The sequence below is a fragment of the Stegostoma tigrinum genome, chromosome 6 (genome assembly GCF_030684315.1).
Source record: "Stegostoma tigrinum isolate sSteTig4 chromosome 6, sSteTig4.hap1, whole genome shotgun sequence".
Classification (NCBI taxonomy): domain Eukaryota; kingdom Metazoa; phylum Chordata; class Chondrichthyes; order Orectolobiformes; family Stegostomatidae; genus Stegostoma; species Stegostoma tigrinum.
Window position 1 is genome coordinate 93,156,863 of NC_081359.1, and position 26,448 is coordinate 93,183,310.

Genomic DNA, 26,448 nt, shown 5'->3' on the forward strand with positions numbered 1-26,448 from the left:
TGGGTTTCCTCCCAGGTGCTCCGGTTTCCTCCTGCAGTCCAAAGATATGCAGGTTAGGTGGATTGGCCATGCTAAATTGCCCACAGTATCCAGGGATGTGCAGGCTAGGTGGTTTAGCCATGGGGAAAATGCAGGGTTACAGGGATAGCCTGGGTCCGGGTGGGATGCTGTTCGGAGAGTTGGTGTGGACTTGGCGGATCAAATGGCCTGTTCCATACAGAAGGGATTCTATGGAAGTTTATTTCAGTTAGTCTGTAAAGGAATGAGATTTCTGAGGTTTATTATCCTTCAGACTCTGTTCCGAGTTGTCCCAGACGTATAGTTGAGAAAAAAGGGAAATTTGGAAGAATTCAAATTCTACTATCCTAGTATTTCCTCTCTTCTGCAAGCAAAATGTTGCACCTAGGTAGTTACCATCTAAATTGGCCGACAAGAAATATAATATATCTTATTAGGTAGTGTTGAAAGTGTTTTAAAGATGTTTAAAGCAGCCTTTCTCTTATACTGCTTCCAAGCTTCAATGCTGTTGGTTCCATTGTGGGTTGTAATGTCAAATGGTCTTGCTTTACCTCAACTCCCTGCATCCCTTCATATCTTCAGTTCATTAACTGAGCTTCCCTTGGTCCAGGGAGACAACCTGCTAGTTCTCTTGCCTAGATTTGCAAATTATCCTTTATACACGTCAAAGAACAGAATTACCTTCTAATTTTAATGATCTACACTTCCTCAGATCAAAATCCCTCATCCTGATACTTCTTGATGCTGGAGAAATTTTTCGCTCCCACTTCAATTTAATGAATTCAGCTTAAAGTGTCAGGAAGTGTGGGAATCCTGCAAAATGGGCTGCTGATCAACCATACCAAGTCAATGCAATGCTAAAATGTCTTGCTTTGTATTTTACTTAAGGTTTTAAAATGATATTAAGCATCGTTTCTCACCACTTCCACCCAATTCAACTTGCCTGCCAAATCTATTAATGCCCCAAATCTGTTCTCTTGCAGCCTAATATAGAGAACTTGGCACTAATTAAATCTACAGGGTGTCCTGAAGAGTTCTAATCAACAGATTAGCAACCATCTTAATTGAGAAATATGTTGCTTCTTCAGTTCAGCCTCCCTGACTTCACTATCCAGGGTTTTGCTATTCCTGGCTTTGAGATGACAAGACACAAACCTTGTTTCAGTTTCCATGTTGTTCTCTCCCCATCCATAGGTTCACTTTTTATTCCTGTTCAAACTACACTGCTGCACTGCACATCACTTCTTGTTCAATTCATCCATCAAACCAAGGGACTAGAGCTGATCCTCTCCCTGGAGATTAGCTCTGTCTCTGTTTAACCACCTAGCTGAGTTTGCAGCAATTTTTGCAAGAGAGGAAATTTTAGGAAAGGCAGCGCAAGATAAATATAATAGGTTTATTGATGGAATTACAAAGAAAGTGGGTGAGTGAGGACAAGAAGTAAGGAGGGAGCTTGAGAAACAGCTGGAAGCCGTAGCAATCGGTGACAATGCCAGGCTGAAGAAAAAGCGAACAGTAAGGCTCAGGCAGATCAAAGTGCACCATTTGAAAAAGGATGACAATATACAGTTGGAGATAGTTAGCTGGCAAAAATATGCAGAATGATAATTGTAAAGGGAGAGGAAGCGGTTTGCATGAATGAGAAGCTTTTGTAATACAGAGCTGCAAACTACAAGGCATGAAAAATGTAATTCTGTTCAGGAATTCAGGTGGACTTCGTGAACCATAAGAGTAAGGCCTTAAGCAGTTTATTAATGCTCTTTGAAACCAGTAATTTTTGCAGCTTTCAGACAGCCACTGAGATGTGTTTCGTACACTGTGTGAAGATATTTTTAAAACGGTTACTAGCCGCCACTATATCTGCCACAGAGAAAGATCTTTACACCAGGCAGGAAAGCAATTTCTGACATTAGCTTATAATGCGATGGAAAGAAAATTGTACCTAGAATGAATTTTGCGGCTTGTTGCTGTCAATGGTTATGTGATGATTGTTTTCTACCATTGCCTAAACTTTCTATAAAATACAAAGCTTACCTTTTAAATATAAAATGCTCTGGTTCTGATTCTTTACTGCAACATATAAAGCAATTGTCTTTGAAGTGCACTTGCTGCCAGGCTCTCCAAATGCCATTTGAGATTTAGTGCACAAGTGTTATAGTTTTATGAATACTCTTTTCCTTTTAGATGAATGGAACAGCCTTAAAAATGATCTCAGCCCTGCATGAGGAAAAATACCACACTTTTGTCGTGTGCAGTTTTCCATTCTATGCTTTATTTATATCTCAATTTATTTTGGGATGGTACAGTGCTCTACAGCTGGTTCACACATAAATTTTCTGTTTCCTTTAAACAATAGACCAGTTACCGTGTACCATGCTGGGTGTTTTCATTCTTGCACAGTTGTGGGAGTGGTTTCTCTAAGGGGAACAAGTTACCTTCCTTTAGTATAGCAAGCTTGAAAATGAAGCCCACAAGGCAATGAATAAAAGAAGCATCAGGTAGATCTTATAAATTTATGAATTTCAATCACAATAGATTTTACTTTTCTTTTTCTCAACAGACTGATCTTGACCATGTTCATAGTGTCCTGGAAAACCTGGAGAAAGAGTAAGTTAAATTAGATTCAAAGCAGTACCATGAAAATATATTTCAGCCTTTAATCAGTTTTGTCTGAATATGCTACAGAGAATAGCTAAATTATTTAGCCAATGCATATCTGAATATCTATGCCCATTTACTTAAATGGTTACGAAAGCACTGTGTCTTTCTTCTGTTATTAAAAATGGACACTCAAAGGTGTCTCAGTTCAGTTGAACATGACATGAACGTCAAAGATAAATTTTATTTTGAAAAAGTTGCTTCAATATACAATGTGTAAATTCAATTGATTGTGCTTTCTGGTACATGGCATGTTGGAATGAGGGACAGGAAATTCTGGGCACAAACCATGGGATAGATTTCATTTGAAATGGCGAACAAAAAGACTTTGGCCTTGCTTAAATAGCTGAGTCATAAAACTTGTCATATGCAACACTTTGCTAAAATGATCATCTGGAGGCAATAAGTTCAACTTGTTTATTTATGGTAGTACTTAATTTAAAATGTTCATATTTTGTTTCCTTTTAACATTGCAAACATTGATCACCAGCCAGCAATTAAATCACAATTAATGTGCTCCTGGTTGGGAACATCGAGATCAAGAATATTTGGCTGAGGCAAATAAGGCTTATCTTTAAATTTCAGTAACTGCTCTGTATTAGGCGTACTGTTTCCAAATCAGTGTGAATTCAATTTATCTTTTTAATGTCCAAAGCAATGAATAATAAAAAGTCTTTGTACAAGTACTTTTATTTGTATAGAAACATTGTTTTGGTTTGTCAACAGATTTTCCACTGAAATCAATTCAGGGTTAATAGAAGTCATTTCACCTCCTATCGCTTACTACCCAGAGTTGTCAAATCTGAGGGAAACCTTTGGAGATTCAAAAGAACGTGTCAGGTAAACCCTGCTATGGAATGTGAGCAATATGTTATAATATTCTTGAGCATAACACTACATTTACAGAGTCAGCTGAGCTAAGGAAACCATCTACTTTATTTAACAGACATCTTATTTGTGGCTTCATTTTGCCACAAGGCTGCAAGAGAGAGTAAGATCATATGATATTGCATCATTTTCTGTGAAGTAAACTTCTCAATAACATATTACACAGCTAGAATTAACCCTTCGTACTACATTCTCATCTGTCAATGAATTGATGAGCCCCATGTAGCCATAATGACATTGTCTTTGGTGAATGTTTATCAACATGGAATTGGAAGAAAATTCAGATATCCTGCTATTGCATCAGCAGGATGCTGTGTTCCCACTTCCGGACTACCTTCTAAAGGGCACATTAACACTGGTAGCGTTTACCAGGGCAGCAACAAGGGGCACCCTGATTTTGTGAGCTGACCGGGGACAATGTCAGGATCTCCCTAGCACAGAACACTCCCTCCAAGAGTCAAGGCTGAAAAATCCCTAAAGATAGTTTCCAGTGGCTGACCTCTGACGAATCCTGTGAGGTCTTCTACCTTCAACCCATCTACTCCAACTGGAGCAATAGCTATTGGAGGGCCACAGTTACAGCCTGTGACTATCCCTTGGGGAGAATTCCCTTTCAAACAGCTAGCCTGGCAGCTGAAACCAGTGCGGATTTTATTAAATCTTATATCTTGACAGAGGATGCCTAAGGATGGAGGTCCCCTAGAAGTCACCACTCAGCCATGGCAGTGCCCACCTCTACCATAGGGTCTGCCATCCTTCCAAGACTACAGGCTTATTGATTGGGTTCATAAACTCAGGGAACTATCTCAGATGGATGGTGGACCTGGAGGTGACCTGTTTAATTGGACATCACTGGGAAGATGATTTCCAACTCCTGTCGATATTTTTTTCAATTGGCACATAATTATACCCAATGTTGTCAAACTGGAACTTCACACAGAAGAACAAGACCTTGCTTTAGCTATCAAATTTCAATTTAAATCCATTAATGGACATTAAACCCATCTGGGTGTTCTGGACGAAACATGCACAAAAATCAGTGTTGAGATTCTTTTACACAATTCCTAGCTTTATGAAAATTGCAAACCAGCTACATTTGCTTTAGGTGCATTTGTAAAACATACATGGAGGACAAAAGTGCTTCAGCATGTATTCTCCATTTCGTGTTTGATTTGAATAACAGCCTGGCATTATTTTAATTCAAGACATGAGGATCGTAACAGTCTTGAATCTTCTAAAATTACTTAACAATATTAACTAGATGTGTTAAACCTTCTGTTCAACATTACAGAAATTATATTTGGCTGACATAAATTGCTCAAACAGATATGGAATCTGTCATTGCATTTTAGGCAATCACTTTTAAAATACAAGAGTGTTGCATGACTTTGATCAGTTAAAACAGATTGCTTTATTTTACTGTTAAACTTTGTTTTTTAAGTTCAGCATCAAAAACATAGGTGTTTATGTGTGCGTGGTACAATTTTGCAGTTTAGAACATCTCATTTGAATCACAACAATTAAAACATCATCATGATTATAAAAACTGCAGAATTGAACTTTTGTATTATGTTGGAATAGCTAAGCCTCCAACTGTTGAGAGCCAAGTTGAGCTCAAGGTGATAACTGCGCTGGATTTCTTCCAGGGCAAATTGTTTGATTAACTTGTGGCACAGGCTGTCTATCAGGTCATCTAAGCTCCTGGCAACACGGATGAGTTTGCTAGATTTTTCACAAGGAAAAGGTGAACTACAATTACCTCGACTTGGCTTTGTGCAGAAAACAGAAAAAGATACCAGCTGAAAGCCATCCATTCCTCTCAAAGTTCCCCTGCCAGGATTATAAGCAATCTTGAAGCAACAGCAGAGGCACCATTGTGAAAGTGTCCAGATATGGATGAAAATGTTGGATGATGAATTGTACTCATTAAGAAAAAGACCATTAATAAAAAATAGCTAATGTTTAAAAAAAATCAGATAGATTGAGTCTTGAGTATTATCTCAAGTTCTTTCGTGCTTTGTTCATTTTTTTAATCAACCGATGTGGCAGGTGGGACTTGAAGGTAATTTCTAATCAATCTGTTCAGCAATGTTTTGACACACCCAAAGAACAAGTGGGTTTTGAGCCCAGACCTCCTGTATCAGAGTCAGGGACACTGAACCACAAGGGCTCTGCTTTCGTCATCTATTCGCTTAAATCAAATGCATGCCTTTCAGTAAGATTTTGGTTTAATTAGACCACGTAGATTAAATTGTTAGATTACCAGGTTTAATTATTTCATTAGGTTAGGTAATTGACTCAACAACTCACACGGTTGAGTTCAGTTTTAGCAACAGGGTAGGTGCTACATAAAGGGTTCTTGTGACACTGTGGTAGTGTTCCTGCCTCTGAACCAAAAGGCTTGGGTTCAGATCCCACCTGCTACAGAGGTGCGCGGTGACATCTCTGAACAGTCTGATTTAAAAACATCTGTATGCCAAATAGAGGGCTCTCACAGTGCAGATGCAGTGTCCCTACTTCTGGACCAGGAGACCTGGGTTCAAGTTCTATCTGCTCAGGAGGTAAGTGAAAGCAAATCTGAACAAATTGATTAGAAAATAAAATATAACCAAATAGATGGTGATGCTATGGAATACTCTTGAGGAACAGCTCTTGCTAACATCTTGGTCAGTGTCACAAGAAATACATCTTTGATAGAATGAGCTATAACCACCACACTTCTACATTTCCAATGTGAAAATGAGACATTTGCTATAATTGGATCTGCAGTGATAGTTAAATATTTCCCTGCACATCTCAACTGCTATGATCTCACTACAGTGGTATCTCCAGCATGTCAGTGCCTGGCTGTCTCTATGGAAAGGGTGGCAGCCAGGTTTGAGACCCAGGTCCAGCAGAATGCGCAATGGCTACCAGAAGTACACTCAGACCTGCATTCCACTGCTGCAGCTATGGGTCCTCAGCATCAATGGCAAGGCAAGGGGGATGATGAGCGACCTTGACATCACTCCTGGTGCCCTTTTCTTTCTGGGAGACAGGATTGTGCCAGGAAGCAGCTAGGAGGAGGAGGAACAACACCAGGGCACCTCAGAAGCTGCTTCTCCAGGCACTCCAGAGGTTCCCCCCCACCAAGTCTATGATCCCAAAGCCTGGAGCAGTTCAAGCTGTAAAAGATGGGCTTACATTTGGAGAGAAGACTTCCAGCAGGGTCTCTGCCCTCTGGGCTGTAAGACACCAGAGTATGATTACACAAGTCTTCCAAGTTCGCAGGGCCCAATGACAGAACAGGCTCCCTCCATCCTGGGCTTGAGCCTGGACAGAGTGGGTGACAAAGACTGAAGGAAACCTGTTGAGGGCACAAAGGTGGCACAAGTGGCACATCATTGCAAATAAGCCATTCAGTTTGTTCATATATTCTCACTTTCACTGTTACAATGTTTGCAATCACATTCTTTTTGCCATAGGTTTAGTGTACACCCATGTATGAGATGAGAAGCATTGTCTCAATCACCAGGAATGTCAGGGTCCATAAATCTATGTTAGCCGAGGCATTGCACAATAATGTGGAGGACAGTGATTCCGAGGGCAAGATCTGGGGAATATGTCAGGGCCTGCACTCACCCTCCTTAGGGATGAGAGTACAGAATCACTTATTGTCCCAAAAGGGTAATATTGATCCTCGGTGTGAGCCTTTCAGAGAAGTACAGTGACATTCAAGGTTGGGAGTTGTCCAATTGGAAGTTCATATCTCCACATCCCTCTTAGCACAGAAATCTGGAGAGAAAAGCCGCACAAAGCTGCCTCTCTCAGGTTAATTGCTGTCACAGTAAATGTTCAAACATGTCAAGGCAAAGTTTCAGCCTCTGTGCTCACTGAAGCATTGTAAGGACACAGATGAAGGAAGGGTCAAAGGGAGGTTTTTTTTAGAATTTATGTCAACCTGGGGTGTCATGTGGAACTGATCAACACATGACTTATGTCATTTCCTTCTGAGTGCTTTCAGAACGCCACAATATTAGCACCATGTCATGCAAGTGCTGTGTCACATGGCTGTCTTTTTCTGAACAGTGATAGAGGTCAGGGTACGTGTGGTTGCTCTAATATTGGTTTAGCTAAAGATATCATTCACATGTTAACATGGATAATATGGCCCTTAATAAGCAACACAAAATGTGAAAAACAGCAAACTAACAAAGCCAGACATTAGCTTTGAAGTGAGGAGGGGTCTGCCTACTAGCTGAGCAACTTGGAAATTCAAACACTCAAACCATGTCAGAACCCAGATCCGTCTTCCTGGAAGTGGGTTACAATCGGGTTGTCTCTGGCCTCTCAGACTTTCTGCAATATTGCTCTCTTTAGTCATTTTGCCCACTTTGGGAGGACCTGCAATGGTATGGGGAGAGGGGAGACCATCAAAAAAGACCTGGTAAGCTTCCATCAGGCTGACATCTCAATCCATTGTCTCCTGGGCTTTGGCATGAAAATGTACTTCTCAAGAGTCCCCCATTGTTAACATACACTATTCCTGGCTACACAAACATAGTGACAGTCAACATGAAATTGATATTGGCCTCAGCCTCTTCATTGGCTACTACTGTTAATATTCCACCATAGGCTCTAATGAAGCTCTTTTATGAAGAGTCATCGAACCTTGAAACATTGGTGGCTTGGTGGTTAGCACCGCTGCCTCACAGTGCCAGGGATCTGGGTTCAACTCCACCCTCCAGTGACTGTCTGTGTGGAGTTTGCACATTCTCCCTTTGTCTTAGTGGGTTTCCTCTGGGTGCTCCAGTTTCCTCCCGCAGACCAAAGATGTGCAGGTGAGGTGGATTGGCCATGCTAAATTGCCTGTAGTGTTCAGGGATGTGCAGCTTAGGTGGGTTATAAGGGGATGGGTCTGGGTGGGTCAGTGTAGACTTGTTGGGCTGAAGGGCCTGTTTCTACACTGTAGGGATGCTATGTCTATGTCGTTAGCTTGCTCTCTCTCTGTGAATGCCACCTGACCTGCAGTGATCTCCAGCATTTTTTTTTGTAATTCCAGCTCCTGCAGTAATTTGCTCCTATGTTGTGCTACCTTAGGTTGCTTCCTAGTGCTTCCTAGTTGCAGCCATAGCAACATGACTTCCACAAAAGCAGGAAGGATCACTAAAGGTGATCTTAGCATAGTTCAATAAGATGGCTTAATTAGAGCTAATTCACAACTCACTAACAATTAATAACAATTAAGGTTTAATGATAAGCTATTCAGTGTGCATGGTTTAGATTATTTTAAGCTGATATTCACTACCATCCTTTGTTAAGGAAGGTGGAAGGAAATCAAACACTCATTTTTGATTTTTTTTTCAGTACAGTACTCTGAAAATGACTTTCTAGAATAACGACTTTGCCTTTTTTTAATCAGTTAGTTGTGTTAAGACCATGCCCTAATTTCTTTCGGATCTATGACCGAAGTTTATACTGACTGAGCTGGTTACAGTGAAGGCTAAATCATTCTTGAACTTGGTAAAGCTAAATCACATATTTGTAATCAAGTGGAGGAAACCTTGTTCCTTTCAACCTATTCTTCAAATTACTTAAAAGAATAAAGAAATTCTACAGTTGAGTACTTTTGTATGTGAAGTACTTACACTCATGTTACTACTTGCTAACTATATTTCATTTACTTATTATACTTGAAAAGATTTCCCTTTGGACCTTTTTTGTAAAATTTCTTAACACTCTGCTGTGTTTGAGAAGCTTTTTTGTCAACATGGGTCATGTGTGTATTGGTGAATATGAAATATAGTGGTCAGTTTCCAGTTCTTTGAAATGCACATGACCACAATAAGGCGGTACATGAAAAGAGGCCTTATCCATTGTTTACTCAAAAACATGAAGACAATGACACTGTCAATGTTCCAACATCGAGTCCTGATATAACATTATAAAAGGTTAACTGTCAATCAGCATTCATGGGTGTATTCTCCATGACAACACCTTTGTCAATCAGAGTCTACTTGTGACCCAATCAGTACTGACCTCTGATGCAGTATAACTGTTGGTTGACCCCTTCAGTTGGCATTCTTGCTATAAGTCCTGATGAATGTAAGACAAAAAGCCTCAGCAAAATGTCCCTTTATGCAGCAATACCTGGATTTCTTTTAGTGATTTCAGAATATTTTGACTGTTTGCAAATGGTTAGGAAGTTTCTTTAACAACGATTTATTTAAGTAGAAATGAACAAGATGGCTCTTGGCTTGATTAAAGAAGATAAAACAAACTGCTGTCCTTGCTAAACAATAGTCTTCTGAAGTTGTTGATGTTGATGGGGTTACTCGCTTACTTTATGTAGGTGCTGACCTTTCTTTAAAAAGCCTTTCACTGTCATTTCTGAAGAAGGGTCCCGACCCGAAACATCAGCTTTCCTGTTCCTCTGATGCTGCCTGGCCTGCTGTGTTCCTCCAGCTCTACACTGTGTTATCTTTCACAATGATTTTCTGTGTACAGAAAGTAAATTATTGCAAGACAAAGAGCTTTTTCCTACTTCTTTTTGTCATGTTGAACTAATTACCTTTTATCCATTTACAAACACTTCTGTGTTATTTTTCAGATGGCGAACAAAACAGAACTTGGATTATTGTTTCCTTATGATGTATGCCCAGAAAAAAGGGATTTATTATGTTCAGGTAATTATCCGACAGCTTGTTGTGCTTTTAAGAACCTTTAAACATCACTGTATAATTTCCTCTTCTGCATTTAGGGGAGGTGATATTATCACTGGACTGTTAATCCAGAGACCCAGATAATGTTCTGGGGAGAGATAATGGGAACTGCAGATGCTGGAGAATTCCAAGATAATAAAATGTGAGGCTGGATGAACACAGCAGGCCAAGCAGCATCTCAGGAGCACAAAAGCTGACGTTTCGGGCCTAGACCCTTCATCAGAGAGGGGGATGGGGAGAGGGAGCTGGAATAAATAGGGGGAGAGAGGGGGAGGCGGACCGAAGATGGAGAGTAAAGAAGATAGGTGGAGAGAGTATAGGTGGGGAGGTAGGGAGGGGATAGGTCAGTCCAGGGAAGACGGACAGGTCAAGGAGGTGGGATGAGGTTAGTAGGTAGCTGGGGGTGCGGCTTGGTGTGGGAGGAAGGGATGGGTGAGAGGAAGAACCGGTTAGGGAGGCAGAGACAGGTTGGACTGGTTTTGGGATGCAGTGGGTGGGGGGGAAGAGCTGGGCAGGTTGTGTGGTGCAGTGGGGGGAGGGGACGAACTAGGCTGGTTTAGGGATGCAGTAGGGGAAGGGGAGATTTTGAAACTGGTGAAGTCCACATTGATACCATGAACGCATCATCCTCCGACACTTCCGCCATTTACAATCCGACCCCACCACCCAAGACACTTTTCCATCCCCTCCCCTGTCCGCTTTCCGGAGAGACTACTCTCTCCGTGACTCCCTTGTTCGCTCCACACTGCCCTCCAACCCCACCACACCCGGCACCTTCCCCTGCAACCGCAGGAAATGTTACACTTGTCCCCACACCTCCTCCCTCACTCCTATCGCAGGCCCCAAGATGACATTCCACATTAAGCAGAGGTTCACCTGCACATCTGCCGATGTGGTATACTGCATCCATTGTACCCGGTGCGGCTTCCTCTACATTGGGGAAACCAAGCGGAGGCTTGGAGACCGCTTTGCAGAACACCTCCGCTCAGTTCGCAACAAACAACTGCACCTCCCAGTCGCAAACCATTTCCACTCCCCCTCCCATTCTCTAGATGACATGTCCATCATGGGCCTCCTGCACTGCCACAATGATGCCACCCGAAGGTTGCAGGAACAGCAACTCATATTCCGCCTGGGAACCCTGCAGCCATATGGTATCAATGTGGACTTCACCAGTTTCAAAATCTCCCCTTCCCCTACTGCATCCCTAAACCAGCCTAGTTCGTCCCCTCCCCCCACTGCACCACACAACCAGCCCAGCTCTTCCCCCCCACCCACTGCATCCCAAAACCAGTCCAACCTGTCTCTGCCTCCCTAACCGGTTCTTCCTCTCACCCATCCCTTCCTCCCACACCAAGCCGCACCCCCAGCTACCTACTAACCTCATCCCACCTCCTTGACCTGTCCGTCTTCCCTGGACTGACCTATCCCCTCCCTACCTCCCCACCTATACTCTCTCCACCTATCTTCTTTACTCTCCATCTTCGGTCCGCCTCCCCCTCTCTCCCTATTTATTCCAGTTCCCTCTCCCCATCCCCCTCTCTGATGAAGGGTCTCGGCCCGAAACGTCAGCTTTTGTGCTCCTGAGATGCTGCTTGGCCTGCTGTGTTCATCCAGCCTCACATTTTATTATCTTCTAATGTTCTGGGGACCCAGATTTGAATCCTGCCATGGCCGATGGTCAAATTTGAATCAATAAATATCTGGAATTAAGAATCTAATAATGACCATGACCATAGCCATGAATCCATTGTTGATTGTTGGAAAAACCCATCTCGTTCATTAATGTCCTTTAGGGAAGGAAACTGCCATCATTACCTGGCCTGGCCTACATGTGACTCCAGACCCACAGCAATGTAGTTGACTCTCAACTCGCCGCAGGGCAATTAGGGATGGCCAATAAATGCTGCCTGGTCAGCGACGCCCTCATCCTGTGCATGAATAAACAAAAATACTGCACATCACCCCCCAGTCTTTATCCAAGCAGTTCCAGGTTAGTGGGTATGAAACTGGATAAGTTTTGTTGTTGGCTTTTCCTGCTACTGTGATGGAATGGCACGTTGGAATAATGCACAGCAGTTTGATGTGACTATGGCTTGCTCAGCATGCTAGGACATGTCAGCAAAGAATGAGCCTGGAGACACATATAGGCTAGACTTGATAAAGATAGTATATTTCCTTCTTTAATGGAAGTATTTTTAAAATTGAATTGAAATTGTAATAGCTGCCACGGTGAGTTTTAAACCCATGTCCCCAGGACATTAACTTGGACAACTGGCTTTTTTAGGTGGAATACAGGTAGATGGGATTTGTGTAGTTTAGTATTTGTTGGTTGGCATAATGATGGTGGGCTGTTTCTATGCCGTATGGCTCTGCCTGACCAGTGATTGTCATACCATGCCACTACCTCCCCTTCAGAAGAAGTACAACTCCAGTTTCCTCCTTCATCTACCTCTCCACTCCATCCACTTTACCAAAAGATGTTCCTATCTTTGGGCTGTTGAATAGATGCTTGAGTAACTCCCCACTGGGAGCCCAAAAAAACATATTGTTCATTCCATGACAGTTGCTCTTGGTGTAACATGATAGAAATCTGGAATCTGGCCGACTTATGAGGATTTGTGCGCAGAACAGATTAGGATTTGTAGAATAAAGGGTTTTGTATCCTTTCTGTGAATATATGCACTGAACATGTGCAGATGGAGCAGTGTCATAGAGCTATCAGTGGAGCTAGAGCCTGGTTTATAAAGCTGCAAGTGAAATGTCCTCTCTTTCCAACATAATTTTATGTTTAATAAAGTCTGTTGCTATGCACTCGTGAGGATGTAGATCTCATATTGCTACATGGCGGCAACAGTGACTAGGCTCATGAAACCAGATACTAAGGTGATGCTAGTAATTGGAAGATGCAAGTGATCCAAACCCAGAGGTGGGAAAATATCCAAGGTGCTGCCCAGTGGTAGTAGGGGTCAACCAATGACACAATTTGAGCTGTATTTAGGCACTAAGCAGCAGAGTAGGAAAGGCTGCGCAGAAGCTGCAGAAAGAGGCTAAGTTCTACAGCAGCACATAGCTAGCAAGAGGAAGAAATCAATTAGCTATGGTAAAGTAGTATGGAAATGAAAGTGCCTACAAAAGTGAGGAAGAAATGAGCACATAGGAAACACACTGTGACAGACACATGAAGAGATAGGGTGCGTTTCAAACCACAGAGAAACTCCAATGGTGGGAATGCAATCTGGCCAGTTTTATAGAGAGTTGAGTGTAAAGAGAAGGACTGTTAAGGCTGCACAAACAGTGCAGAAAATTAAACACTATCTAAAACAGGATGCAGAGAGGCAGGATGACCTCTTCCCAGAGGAAGTGAAAGGTCCAGAGCAAGAAACTAACCCTCAGGATGAGTTTTGGTGCACAGGGATTAAAGGGAATGTCGGAAAGAAGTTAGTTTTAAATTGATGCTGTAGCAGATGGATCATTTCTTTTTAATCTAGGCCATAGTTGAGAGAAGGCATCCTCAGACAGTCCTCCACTAAAATGTGGAGCTTAGGATCTGAGTACGAGCCCTGAAGTGTGCTGCATCTTGCTACAATGGCATCAATCACCTGTGGAAGGAAGTTACTCTTCCAAGTAGCTCTGTAATTCAGAGTACCACACAAGGACTCAGTGGTTAACACTCCTGTCTCACAGGTGCCAGAGACCCATGTTTGATTTCCTCCTCAGGTGACTGTCTAATTATCGTCTGCACATTCTTCCTGTGTCTATGCTGGTTACCTCCAGGTGCTCCAGTTTCCTCCCACAGTGCAAAGGTGTGCAGGTTAGGTGGATTAGCCATGGAAACTGCAGGATTACAGGGATAGGGTAGGTGGGCTGTGGGTTTGGGTAGGATGCTCTTCAGAGGGTCAGTGTAGATTTGATGAGCAGAATGGCCTGCTTCCACGCTGTAGGGATTCTATGAAGAGTTTTCTATTTAGCAGCTATGGCAATTCATTCTGTTGTCCATGATGATAAGTTCTCACTTTCTCCCGGAGTACTTGAAGTGTTCCTGTGTGTGTGTGTGTGTGTGTGTGTGAGAGAGAGAGATCCCTCTCCCAGAAGTAATAGAGAAAGCTTTATCTCAACCCCAGTGTAAGCTTCATAATATCCTCCATTATAATTCTTGTCTATTACACTTAACCGTCAATCAATGAACAAGGCAGAGGGGCTGTGATCATCCAGATGCTGGAGTCTCCTCTTGTCAGCCACTGTCTTCACTACTTTGTATGTTCAGTTCTTCATATGGGTTATAGGCCAAAGACAGTTATTGTCATTTCACCCCACCAATGTGTTAGCCCTCCAAGGGAACAAGCGAACACAACATGCCACATCCTACAAGAGAACTGAGAATGCCGTTGGAGATCAGCCCCTCAAGTGCAAGAGATCTGTGTGTGGTTAGCAGAGGGCAAGCATTTGTGGTTAAATGTTAGCAGTAATAAAGGGTGCTGTAAAAAGAAAAACAACGTGGGTGATGTAGGGCAAAGGTAATTGTATCTTTACTCGAGCTATATTTAAAGGCAACTATGTTATAGAGCAGTCAGATCGCATGCAAGTGGAGTCTGGGTCTGTCGGGTCCCAAGTAAAGTGGCCTCAGTTTACCACACTGTGTATATAGTTCTGTCCAATAAAGCCTGTTGCTCACTAACAAGAATGTAGAATTGACAAGACCACAAGAATGATTCTGAATGATAGACTCTCCCTGGAACAAAACACTATGCCTACACCAGCAACAACTTTGGTTTATATAATGAAAAACGCCAGGGCTGTTTGCAAGAATGTTAATTGGCAACACTGGAGTACTGAACATCAAAGAGAGCTTGGTATGCATATTCACAGATCTGTAAAGGTAGCAGAACAGGTGGACAATATGGCTAATAAGACAAATGGAATGCTTGACCTAATTAACTGAGGCATAGAATGCAAAAGCAAGGATGTTATTGCTGAAACTGTATAAAACACTGGTTAGGTGCAGCTGGAGCACTGCATTTCTGGTCACCCACAACAGGAAGGATGCTTTGAAGAAGAGTCACATTCACTCGAAACATTAACTCTGTTTCTCTCTCCATAGATGCTACCAGACCTACTGAGTTTTTCTGGCATACCTTCAGATATTCATTTGTGTTGCCATTGCCTAAAGGGCTACAAACCAGGAGTTGGAACTGGGATTAGTGCAGTCAGATCTTTGTCGACTAGTGAGGCCACAATGGGCCAAATGGCCTCTTTCTGCGCTGTACACATCAACTTGAAGAGTTTGGAGTGGGGACGTATGTGAAGGACATAGTTCCTGGGCTGACAGATGTGACCAGAAATAGAGAAGATGAGTCCATTAAAGGATTCAAATATGAGAAAGAGAATTTCCTATTTGATGCATTTGGGGTTGAGGAATGTAGGTCAGCAGAAAAGAGGTCACAGGTGAGAAGGATTTGTGACCTTGAATTGATAATGGCTATCAGAATTCAGGGTCAGCTGAATGGAACAGGCATGGAGTTTGATTAGGATTTCAGCAACTGAGGGATAGAGGTAAGGTTCAGTAAACAAGATGGTATAAAAGGAGATGGAAGTCTTTGTGGCAGAGTGAATACTGAGTTTGTGTTTGTTGTCATCTGATAGGTGAATGCATTTCTGAGATAAAAGATATTGGTGAGCAATAACAGTGCAACAATTGATGGTTTAAAATAGCCTAAACTCTAAGCATCTGTCACAGTAACTTTAGCATTGAAAATAAAATGTATTCTTTATATCAAGGGAATCCATTATTTTTGCTACATACTGCTTCAGCTTTCTGTGAGAGATATAGATTTTATAGAAGTTGTGAAATCCTTTTCATTGATCAATGATTATATTCACGTAAACATTAATGATTGCCAGTCTGCAAACAGTCCATTCAAAATTTTTATGTAAAGTTCTTTGGATAAATTTAAACACACTTACAGACAAGTACAGGCAAATTTGAAAACAAAAACCATGCTTACGGATACAAAATTGGGGAAACCAAAATACCAAACATTGAAGTAATGCCAGCTCAGAGTTTAGAATGAGATTTTGTTACAATTAACAATATGAAACCTGTTGTAAAATTAAAAACTGAAAGAATTGTGGATGCCGAAAATCAGGAACAAAAACAGAAGTCGCTGGAAAAGCTCAGCAGGTCTGGCAGCATCTGTGAAGAAAAATCAGAGTGAATGTTTTGGGTCCAGTTCTGAGGATGGATCACCAGACCCAAAGTGGTAACACTGATTTTTCTTCACAAATGCTGCCAGACCTGCTGAGCTTTTCCAGCGACTTCTGTTTTTGTTCCTGCAATGAAATTATCTTTACAGTTATCTTAACATGTAAATAAGGAGCAGAAGTAAGCCAACCAAGCTTTTGAAACTACTCTGCCATTCAATAAAGATCAGTTTGAGTTCCAAATTCCACTTTCCCATCTACCCCCGATCACCCTCACTTAATGAGAATCTATCTACCTCTACCTTAAAAATATTCAATGACCTCAGCTCCGCCACCTCCTGAGGCAGTGTTCCAAAGTGAGACAAATCTCTGACAGTAGGATTTCCCCACACCTGAAAGGACAATCCTAAAATTAAAACAGTGTCCCCTATTCCTGGACTCCCCCACATCCACCTTGTTAAGACTATTTAGGATCCGATATACTTCTTTAAATCATCCGTCACCCTTCTAAACTCCAGTGGAAACAAGCCCAATCCATCTAATCTTCTTTCATAAATCAACCTGCTCAATCAAAAGATCTAGTCGTGCAGGTAGGGAGTGGTGGGGATTGGTCAGTGAGATGGGAGTGGCGGATAGGTGGGAGGGATGGACAGGTTATGTAAGGTCAAGGAGCTGGGGACGAAAGGCAGAATATGAGGTGCTACTCCTCCAGTTTGCAGGTGATGTCATTCTTCTCTCCCCCTGTCTGCCCCTCCCACCTCACTGACCTATGCCCATCACTCCCTGCCTGCACTCACCTATCACCATCCCATCTACCAGCCCCAGCCCTACTCCTCCCCTCTCTCTTTGTTTCTGAGCTCCCTTCCCCCCCCCCCAACTTCTGAAGAAGGGTTGGGACCCAAAATGTCAATTTTGCTGCCCCTCTGATGCTGCCTGGCCTGCCGTGGTCCTCCAGCTCCACACTGTGCTATCTGTGACTCCAGTTAGGCAGTTCTTGCTATCTCGACTTGAAGTCTGAGATTTGTTCCTTTTTACAGAGTCAGAGTGATACAGCATGAAAATAGACTTTTTGGTCCAATTAGTCCATGCTCAACAAATCTCCCAAACTAAACTAATCCCGTTTGCCTGTGTTGACCCATATCCCTCTAAACGTTTCCTATTCATGTAAGTGTCCACATTGCTTTTCAATGACGTAACTGTACCTGCATTCACCACTTCCTCTGGCAGTTCATTTCACATAGAGAGGGGATCTTAGAGATATTTATAAAATCATGAGGGGTATATGTAGATAAATAGCAAGGGCCTTTTCCCTAGGGTATGGGAGTTCAAAACAGGGCGACATATTTTTAAGGTGAAAGGGGAATGTTCACCAAATTTGAGAAATAAGGAAACAGTAATTGAATTAAGAAACATCTTACTGCGGCTTCACCTTACCTTACGGCCACAAGTGTTATGTTGCATTCCTCTGATGACTCTGTTTTATTAGCAAATCACACAGTTAGAATTAACTCCATTTACTACAGTTGTAGCCACATGAATGCTGGAAAAGTGCCCAGCAGATGTCTTACAGCTTGATAAGTTGGACAGCCCAGATTGGCCAGAACTGTAATTTGCAAGAAAAAGAGTTTTGCCTTAAAGCTATCTGCCAACACAGGAACGTACTGAGGAGCCACATTGAAATCATCTGGTTGAATAATGTTAATGTCTGTGGCTAAAACTAATAGTCTATATTCCAGTGGAGTTGAACATTTTCTTAATTAATATTAATTTTAATATTAATTGGTTCAGTCTTGCATAAATGTTGTTATGCAGTGGTGTAATGTGGGAAGTCAAGTATTTGTATGAAATTGAAAAGCCGAGCCTACATTTTTACGTGGCTTTGCATTTTGGGATGTGTTCAGCTCTTGATGAGGCTTTGAGCTTTAAGTAAATTGTGAAGATTTAATCGTGTTTAATTACTATCTTAAAACGATGGCTACAGCAGCCGTTAATGAGTGTGATAATGAAGTGCCCCATGGCCTACATATGCACAGCTGTTTAGTGTGTTGCATATGCGGAATCGGAATCAGAGCTTCCTATTAACCATTGACCAGGGCTCCCAGATGTCCATATACATTCCTGAAATTAGTTATTGTTTATTTGCTTCAATTGTCAACATCCTGCTTCATCTCCATATAATAAAACTAAGGAACTTAGATGATGCAAAAATCTGAAGTAGGCAGGGAAAATGCTAGAAATGCTCAGCTAGTGTGAAGGGAGACGATGTTAGTTTTTCAAAGGCAAATGGTCTTTCCACAGAGTGGGTAAAGTTGGAGATTTAAGTGGAGTAAGTGGCTGGGGGAAGAAGATTAAAACCGGAAGGTCAGTAACAGCTCAGGGATTAATTGACAAAAAATTTTATGGTGATGGGTAAAGAAACAAAACATCGTTCCAAACGAGAGATGGATGGCTGGATACAAATGGGTAAATAAATTAGAAAGACCTGTTTGGAAACTCTAATTTACCTTAATTCTGAAATAAAAACAAAGTGCTGGAATTTTCCTGAAAGTTCAAAGGAAGAGTCATATGGTCGCTGAAATAACTATAGAGGGCGGTATCCCATCACCAAGTTACCCTTTATTTACTTACTCACAATACACTGGCTGTAGCATCCAGCTCAGAGTTAGACACATCAGCTGGGGAGATTTGAGTCTCCTGGTTGTGTTGACCAGCCAAGGCCTCCAGATTGACAACACCAATCAATGACATACTGTCAACAAGGTCAACCTGGTTCCACTCACTACAGTCATGAAATATCAGTTTTTTTTGTTGTTCCTCTCTCCACAGATGTTGCTAGACCTGCTGAGGTCCTCCAGCATTTATTTCAAGTTTCCAGCGTCTAGTACTTCATTTTTAATGTAATTTGAGTGGGAGGCTGTGCAGGGGACTACCTTGCAGGCCCAAGGGGTTTTAGCAAATGCGCAGGTTGCAGCCACATGATGGGCTAGACATGCTTTGTCCTGGATTCCTTTCTACAACTGAAGGATTTGGCTTTCTGGAAAAGAGGACATATGTGCATTTGGTGTGGCATGGAATGCTAATGGCAAAACTTAGAATGGCACCATGTTGGAGTCTCGTGACAGAGGGACCACTAGGAATGAAACAGAGGAGGAGGCTCCAAACAGCAAAAGATAATGCTGTTGCTTGCTCTGGACAGTTAGAAATCAAAAAAGCTCTGGGGAGGGAGTAGGGTTCAAGAGGCGATTAAAAAGCTCCACACTGAGATGCTTAGGGCTCAGAAAAGAGCTCTAGGCACTGTTTAATGAAAGAATGGACTTTGCAGAAACCAGGATGGTGTCTGGCTTGCTGAAGTTAGTTGCTTGTGAAAGAGCTAGAACTGTGCCTGTGAGTAGACGCCAGTGTGCAGCCTAGGTAAACCAGTGGAACACAGCCTGGGAGCGGAGTCTTAGAGCCATACAACATGGAAACAGGCCCTATGTTTCAATTAGTCCATGCTGACCATAATTCCAAAATAAACTAGTCCCACCTGCCTTGGAGGGGAACTTGCAGGTGGAGGTGTTCCTATGTATCTGCTGCCTTTGTCCATTGAGATGAAAGTAGTTGTAGGTTTGGAAGGTGCTGCCTAAGGATCCAGGGTGAATTTACGTGTGTAGATACAAGAGGAGGTATGTCCTCACAGTGCTATGGATCATGTATTGCTTCTGTCAGCTACATTTTACATCTTTTGCCCAATGTGTGATTTGGTTAATGGAGCGTTATGTCCCTTTTTAATGCAATATATCAGTGTCCTGAAGTGAATGCAAGTTCAGACTACTTGAGCTTAATTTTTTGATCAGATAATATTGTTAAGTATTTGTTATTTTTGCCTGAATTTCAAAAGCACCACTAATCATCAGATCACCTGTAGCACTGTTTGTGCTGTTAGAGGCCATGCTCTTTTACAGGAAAGGAATGTTATATCATTATTATGGCGCATTTTACCCTTGCAATACATATTGTAGAAGTGGAAAATGTTAAATCCAAGGCTGGATTTTACCAAATATTAGCTAAGTGTTAATTTCAGTGAGATTCATAGACAATTTCTCTCCGTGAGCTCTCATTCAATTTTTCCCAGTTCATTTAAATATACACACTTCAAGCCTGTGTGGTGGTTCACTCACACACTATTGTGCACTCACTAGTGCAGAAAGACCTGCCAGACTTTTCAGAATTGACACTTGAGCTGTGCAGCAGGTCAATCGCTGGCAGTCAATGGCCCTTCACTGTACATGGAGTGGGAGGGAAGCAAACAAGATCAGCTTCTGAGGTCACATAGGTGGCACACAATGATTCTGCACTGGAAACAGATGCACATTCATACCACTTTATACCATCACCTGCCTGATCGACATGCAGCGTTACAGCAGCTACAGGAGTCAGCGTTCTGCCCCCAGTCCGATCCAAACATCAGAACCTCACCTTCAGGATGCTAATCTCTGCTCCACCATAGCATTTGTGAAGGAATGGGCTGCATTGTATCCATGTTCTGCCTCAGTGGGGGGTTGCGTAACAGTTATTAGCCATGGTTGCAGAGAGTGACATTAGCCTCGCATTTGCCATCTTGGGAAGGCGTTCATTCATTGAAATTAAGCAGGGGATGAGATAGTACTCAAGGACATAGGCATTATCTCACCTTCCAAGATACCTAATTCTAACCATTTAGGGGTGGGAGAAGGGCTCATTGATCATAACCTAGACAAAAATATGAGGGTAGCTGTCATAAATCTTAATCAAGGATGGCACAGTGGCTCAGTGGTTAGCACAGCTGCTCAAGGCACCAAGGACCCAGGTTAAATTGCAGCCTCAGGCAACAATCTGTGTGGAGTCGGCACATTTGTGTGGGTTTCCTCCGGGTGCTCCGCTTTCCTCCCACCGTCCAAAAATGTGCGGCTTACGTGATTGCCATGCTAAATTGCCCATATTGCCCAGGGATGTGTACATTAGGTGGATAAGCCATGAGAAATGCAGGGTTACAGGGATAGGGTGGAGGGGTGAATCTGGGTGGGATGCTCTTTGGAATGTCGGTATGGACTTGATCGGCCAACTGGCCTGTTTCCACACTGCAGAGATTCTGTAATTCTATGATGGGAATCTATGATGATGTTGTTGGTTCTGGGGAGCATTTTGAAAGAGGGCAGAGAGATGAAGAACAAGGAGGGTTTAGGATGGGAGTTCACAAGCTGGGCCTCAGGTACTGCAGGAAAATTGCTGATAAAGAGGGAAGGTTGTTGTTCCTGGGACACAATATTTTCCAGAATGTAAATTCCACAGGTAAACTTCAGATGAGTAGAACTGTTGGTTGCCAGTACAAGCTGCCTTTGTAACTGAGCATAAGCAAAATGTGCTGGGATTGTGGTCAAATAGTAACAAGGACTATAAATATGTTAGTATTCCTCAATGTGACACATTACGTGGTAGATTCTAATACCAATGGGTAACCTCATGGGGCTTGTCAGTAGACTGGAGATTTGGGATGGTTAGAGCGCTGGATGACAGCAGCCCAAATTATTTTTGCATATCCAAGAAGCACTCCTCGGTCCCAGAAAAAGGGTTCCTTGAAACATTACTTGAAAGGCCTCTTCTAATATCTGCTGGGTTATAGTGAGCAGCTTACACAAAATGGACACTCCAGTCATTAGGGTGTAAAATGGCATCAAGCCACAATGGCTGTGATTGTACATTCATCCTTCTGCACGTTCCTTCACCCCTGACAGAGATGCCATGTCTATCACCTTCCCACCATCACTGGGATTTTACCAGCAATTGGGAGCTAGGGGCACTTTGCCATAGGGGGATGGTTGCCCAGTGAAACCTGATGGCCTCATTGTGAACTCAGGAAAGAAGTCCTCCAACTTTGGAATTAAGAATTAGGGCCACGTGGAGTGGCAGAGCCAAGTAGCTTCCATATCCTTTGTGATAAATGCAGTGACCTACTCAACAAAGGCAGGCCTATTAAGGATCAGCTTAGGCTATTTAGGCCAGATTTTGCACTGCCCAGACAGTCAGTGTTCCAGACTGTGTATAGTTTGTGTGTATGGATCCTGAGGAATTCCCACAGTAGCAGAATCTGAAGGAATAACCTGGGAAATTGCAGATTGCACCGGGCAATTCACCTATCCCCAAACCAACTGAACTTGTTCATTTAAATTGGGGCGTTAAATTAGGCAAATAGTTGCTCAAGAAAAGTTGGGCAATTAAATACTGTCTAGCTCCCGAATAGCTATTAAACGGACGCCACAAGTGCCTCCGACCTTTGCAACCACACTTCCCCAGACCAATTACACGCTTCAAACCCTGACCCAATACTCCCTGGAACCCAGTCACTTCTTTCCCCACTTCCTCACCGCCACTGGGCACTACCTTTACCCACCACTCCTATGCTCCTATCTTACCTTGCTGTGCCCTCAGTGACATTCCTGCACTTCCAGACCCAACACACACACACACAGACTGACAGACAGACAAACACAAACCCAATTCATCCATCTACCGACTTATGCACTGTGTTACATATTTAGCTCCCCTGTCACCTTGCACCCTACTGCTTTCCTATTTCCTACTTGGCATCCTACACAGATGGCACCCTATGACGTTTCCCACTGATATCCTACACACTCAGCATCTCACCCACTATTCATCTGGCACTCTACCCTCACCATTATGTAACATCAGCGTATCTACTTGCCATTTGACAGCAGCTTTCAAAGTGACTCTCTAAACTCTAAACGGCAGAATATGATGACTGACTGGACTGATAAGGGCCACAGTCTGCCTTCCTACAACAGTTGTGCACTCTGAACTATCAGAATGGAAGTATGATTCCATATTCCGAAGGAGCCTGAATCAAAATCTCCTCTTAGAAATGTGGAGCTTGCTCCTTTCATAAAAGAAATGAAGTGGAGTGAGCAATCTGCATGTGATTGTCACTCCTTGGCAAACCTAGCCCATTATCAAATGTCAAGTTGTGTATTAATTCAGACAGAAAATCATTTAACATCATAAATTAATCAACTTGAAAGACCTGTCCGGTGGTTTTCCTGCAGCCAACCTGCTCCAACACCTCCTCTTCACTTCATCATTTCCTTTGTAGCAAGTTTTGATTCTTCAAGTTGCTGCTGTTTCTTTTAATAACGGTTATTTCTGATTGTCTGGTCTTGGTAAAATATGCATCAGTCCACAAAACTTGGTGCGCTCCACTAGAATTGACTAAATGGTGCTGCAATTTTTGTTAACACATCAGAGTATGTGCACACGGCAGTGCAACTGAGCTATGTGCCCATAAATTAATAATTTAAAGGTCATTGATTCAGAGGTTTCTTTTCCAAAACATTTACAAGAAGTGTTAAATACTCGGTGTCAGGATTTCTAGTAGATTTCCAACCCTGACTTCATCATATATTCAAATTACAATTTAAGGCTGGTATTTTATGTAGGTAAACGGTTGCCCTGTTACCTCACAAAGAAGCAAAACAATCATTAGGATTTATTTGCGGAAGGATGAAAAAAGAGTGGAGTTATGCTAAAGTTGTGTTGGTTAGTTCCCACTTAGATTGATGTGCACAGCTCTGGTCATTATTTTATAAAATGATATAGGTTACAATTTTCCCTTTTTGATTCTGGAAGAGGCTGAATAGGGTTTGGCCATTTTCCCTGGAGCATTGGAGGCTAAGGGCTGACTTTGCAGAAGTTTATAAAACCTTAAAGGCATGGATAGGGTGAATAGTCAAGGTCTTTTTCCCCAGGTTAGGGGAGTCCAAAACTAGAGAGCATAAGATGAGATGGGAAAAATTTGAAAGGGACCTAAGGGGCAACCTTTTCACAGAGGGTGCTGCATGTATGGAATGAGCTGCCAGAGGAAATGGTGAAGGCTGGTACAATTATAGCATTTAGAAGACATCTGGATGGGTATATGAATAGAGAGTGTTTAGAGGAATATGGACCAAATGCTGAGAAATGGGACTAGATTAATCTAGGATATGTGATCGGCATGGATGAGTTGGACTGAAGGCTCTGTTTCTGTGCTGTATGACTCTATTTGTGGGGTAGGTGTGTTAGATGTTGACTAATTCGCCACACCATTGCTAAGAAAGGTTGACCGATCATGTGGCAATCTGCTGATCAGTGACTTTTAGCAACTATTTTGACCTAATGCAGGCCTCAACAATGACATCCAGGTTTCCAAGAACTTTCCAGCCAATGACCTACTGGTATTATCATTAGATTATTAATTCAGAAACTCCACTAATGCTCCGGAGTCCTGGGGACCACAGCAGTTGGTGGAATTTGAATTCAATTTTTTAAAATCTGGAATTGAGAATCTACTGATGACTACAAAACCATTGCTGATTGGTGGTAAAAACCTTGACAAAAGGATTTCTGCCTGAAATGTTGACTTTCTCACTCCCCAATGCTGTCTGACCTGCTCTGTTTTTACAGCTTCACACCTATAGACTGTGGCTTCCAGCTTCTCCAGTCCTTATTTATTCCATCTTGCTCACTAATGCCTTTCAGAGAAGGAAATCTGCCATCCTCACCTGGTCTGGCCTACATGTGACTCCAGATCAGAACAACGTGATTGACTCTCAACTGCCCACTTAAATGGCTTAGCAAGCCACTCAAAGGCAGCTAGGAATGGACAATAAATGCTGGCCAGCCAGTGAGCCCCATATGCCATGAGTGAATTTTAAAAAATAAGCCAACAGTCTCTGGGTCCTAAAAATTGTCAATTTAGGCCCATTCCTCAGACACCCCGTAAGTGGGTGGGGGGGGGGGGGGGGGGGGGGGGCGGATGAAGGTTTTTATTTTGTTTTTTGTGAGAGTGGGGTTTGTGGAGAGAGGACGATCAGGGGTTTGAAAGCAAGGCAGTTGGAGGCCCTCCCTAACCCAACAGGCATTTGTCCTGGCTACCTAATTGAGAAACCAGTCCCTTTGCTTGGGAAGGGAGGTGATCAGTGTGGTGGTATACTGAGGAGCCTAAGTGGCCATTGAGTCACTTAATTGACTGGCACCTCGAGAAAGTCCCCAGTGTACTTTCTTGCCTGGAACATAATTGGTGAAGGGGCAAGAGCCGGCAAATATCTATCCAGGGCCAACTTTCCCAGTTTTTTTCCCATTCTTTGTTCTCTCTCTAGGGAGAGGAACAATTTGCCTGTAGAGGAACATGGCAGGGTGCAAAAAGATGGATGACAATCATACTGGAACCACAAGGTCATACCTATCAGGAAATGATGAACAGAATGGGTCTCTCTTCCCTAGAAAAGAGAAGACTGTACATTTACCTAATTTAAAATCTTTATTATCAAGAGTAGACACAGAATGCCTGTTTCCACTGGTGGGAAGAGCAAAGCTAAAAACTATCAATTGAGATACAAAAGAACTAAGTAGGGAATTCAGAAGAAATACTTTTACCAAGTTTGACAAAAATGTAAAACCTGCTACCACAAGGAGTAGTTGAGGTGAATAATAAAGGACGGATCGAAGGATGCTTGAATGGAGCTAAAAATGTCAGTGTGAACTAGTTAGGCCGAATGACATTTATTGTATATCGTGTATAATTAGCAAATGACCCTCTGGCTGATAAAGGCTGATCCAATTACTTGGTCATACAGCGAAGATCCTGTGGCTCTGATCAATCAGTCAGCTGGACTGGTTTGAATTTAATCAGCTAACAAGGGAAGTTAACAGTTCCTGATACATCTCCATGCCAACCACCGTCTTCTCATGTTGTATCCATTGGTTGTTCCCTTTCCAAAGTTAATGTTCTTGTAGTCCTGGTGTGTTTAAGACGAAAAGCATTGACAGTCCTGTCTCTTTGGCAGCATTTAAAGTCCGATCTATTAAAGTATAGGTTAAATGGTTACAAATTATCTATTGTTAACTTCTGTACAGATTCATGGAACAAGCAGTGTAATACAACAAAGTTGATCATCCTGAAAGCCTTGTT

The 26,448-nt window shown here is 42.4% G+C and overlaps 1 protein-coding gene across 2 annotated transcripts in view; it reads left to right on the forward strand.

Moving 5' to 3' along the window:
* mgat4a (alpha-1,3-mannosyl-glycoprotein 4-beta-N-acetylglucosaminyltransferase A) overlaps positions 1-26,448 on the forward strand; it is a 261,656-nt gene that overhangs the window by 153,771 nt on the left and 81,437 nt on the right. For both annotated transcript variants that reach the window (XM_059646773.1, XM_048533263.1), the window contains exons 5-7: positions 2,579-2,625; positions 3,403-3,516; positions 10,154-10,229. In XM_059646773.1, coding sequence (XP_059502756.1) covers positions 2,579-2,625; positions 3,403-3,516; positions 10,154-10,229 — 237 coding nt within the window. The remainder of the gene's footprint in view (positions 1-2,578; positions 2,626-3,402; positions 3,517-10,153; positions 10,230-26,448) is intronic.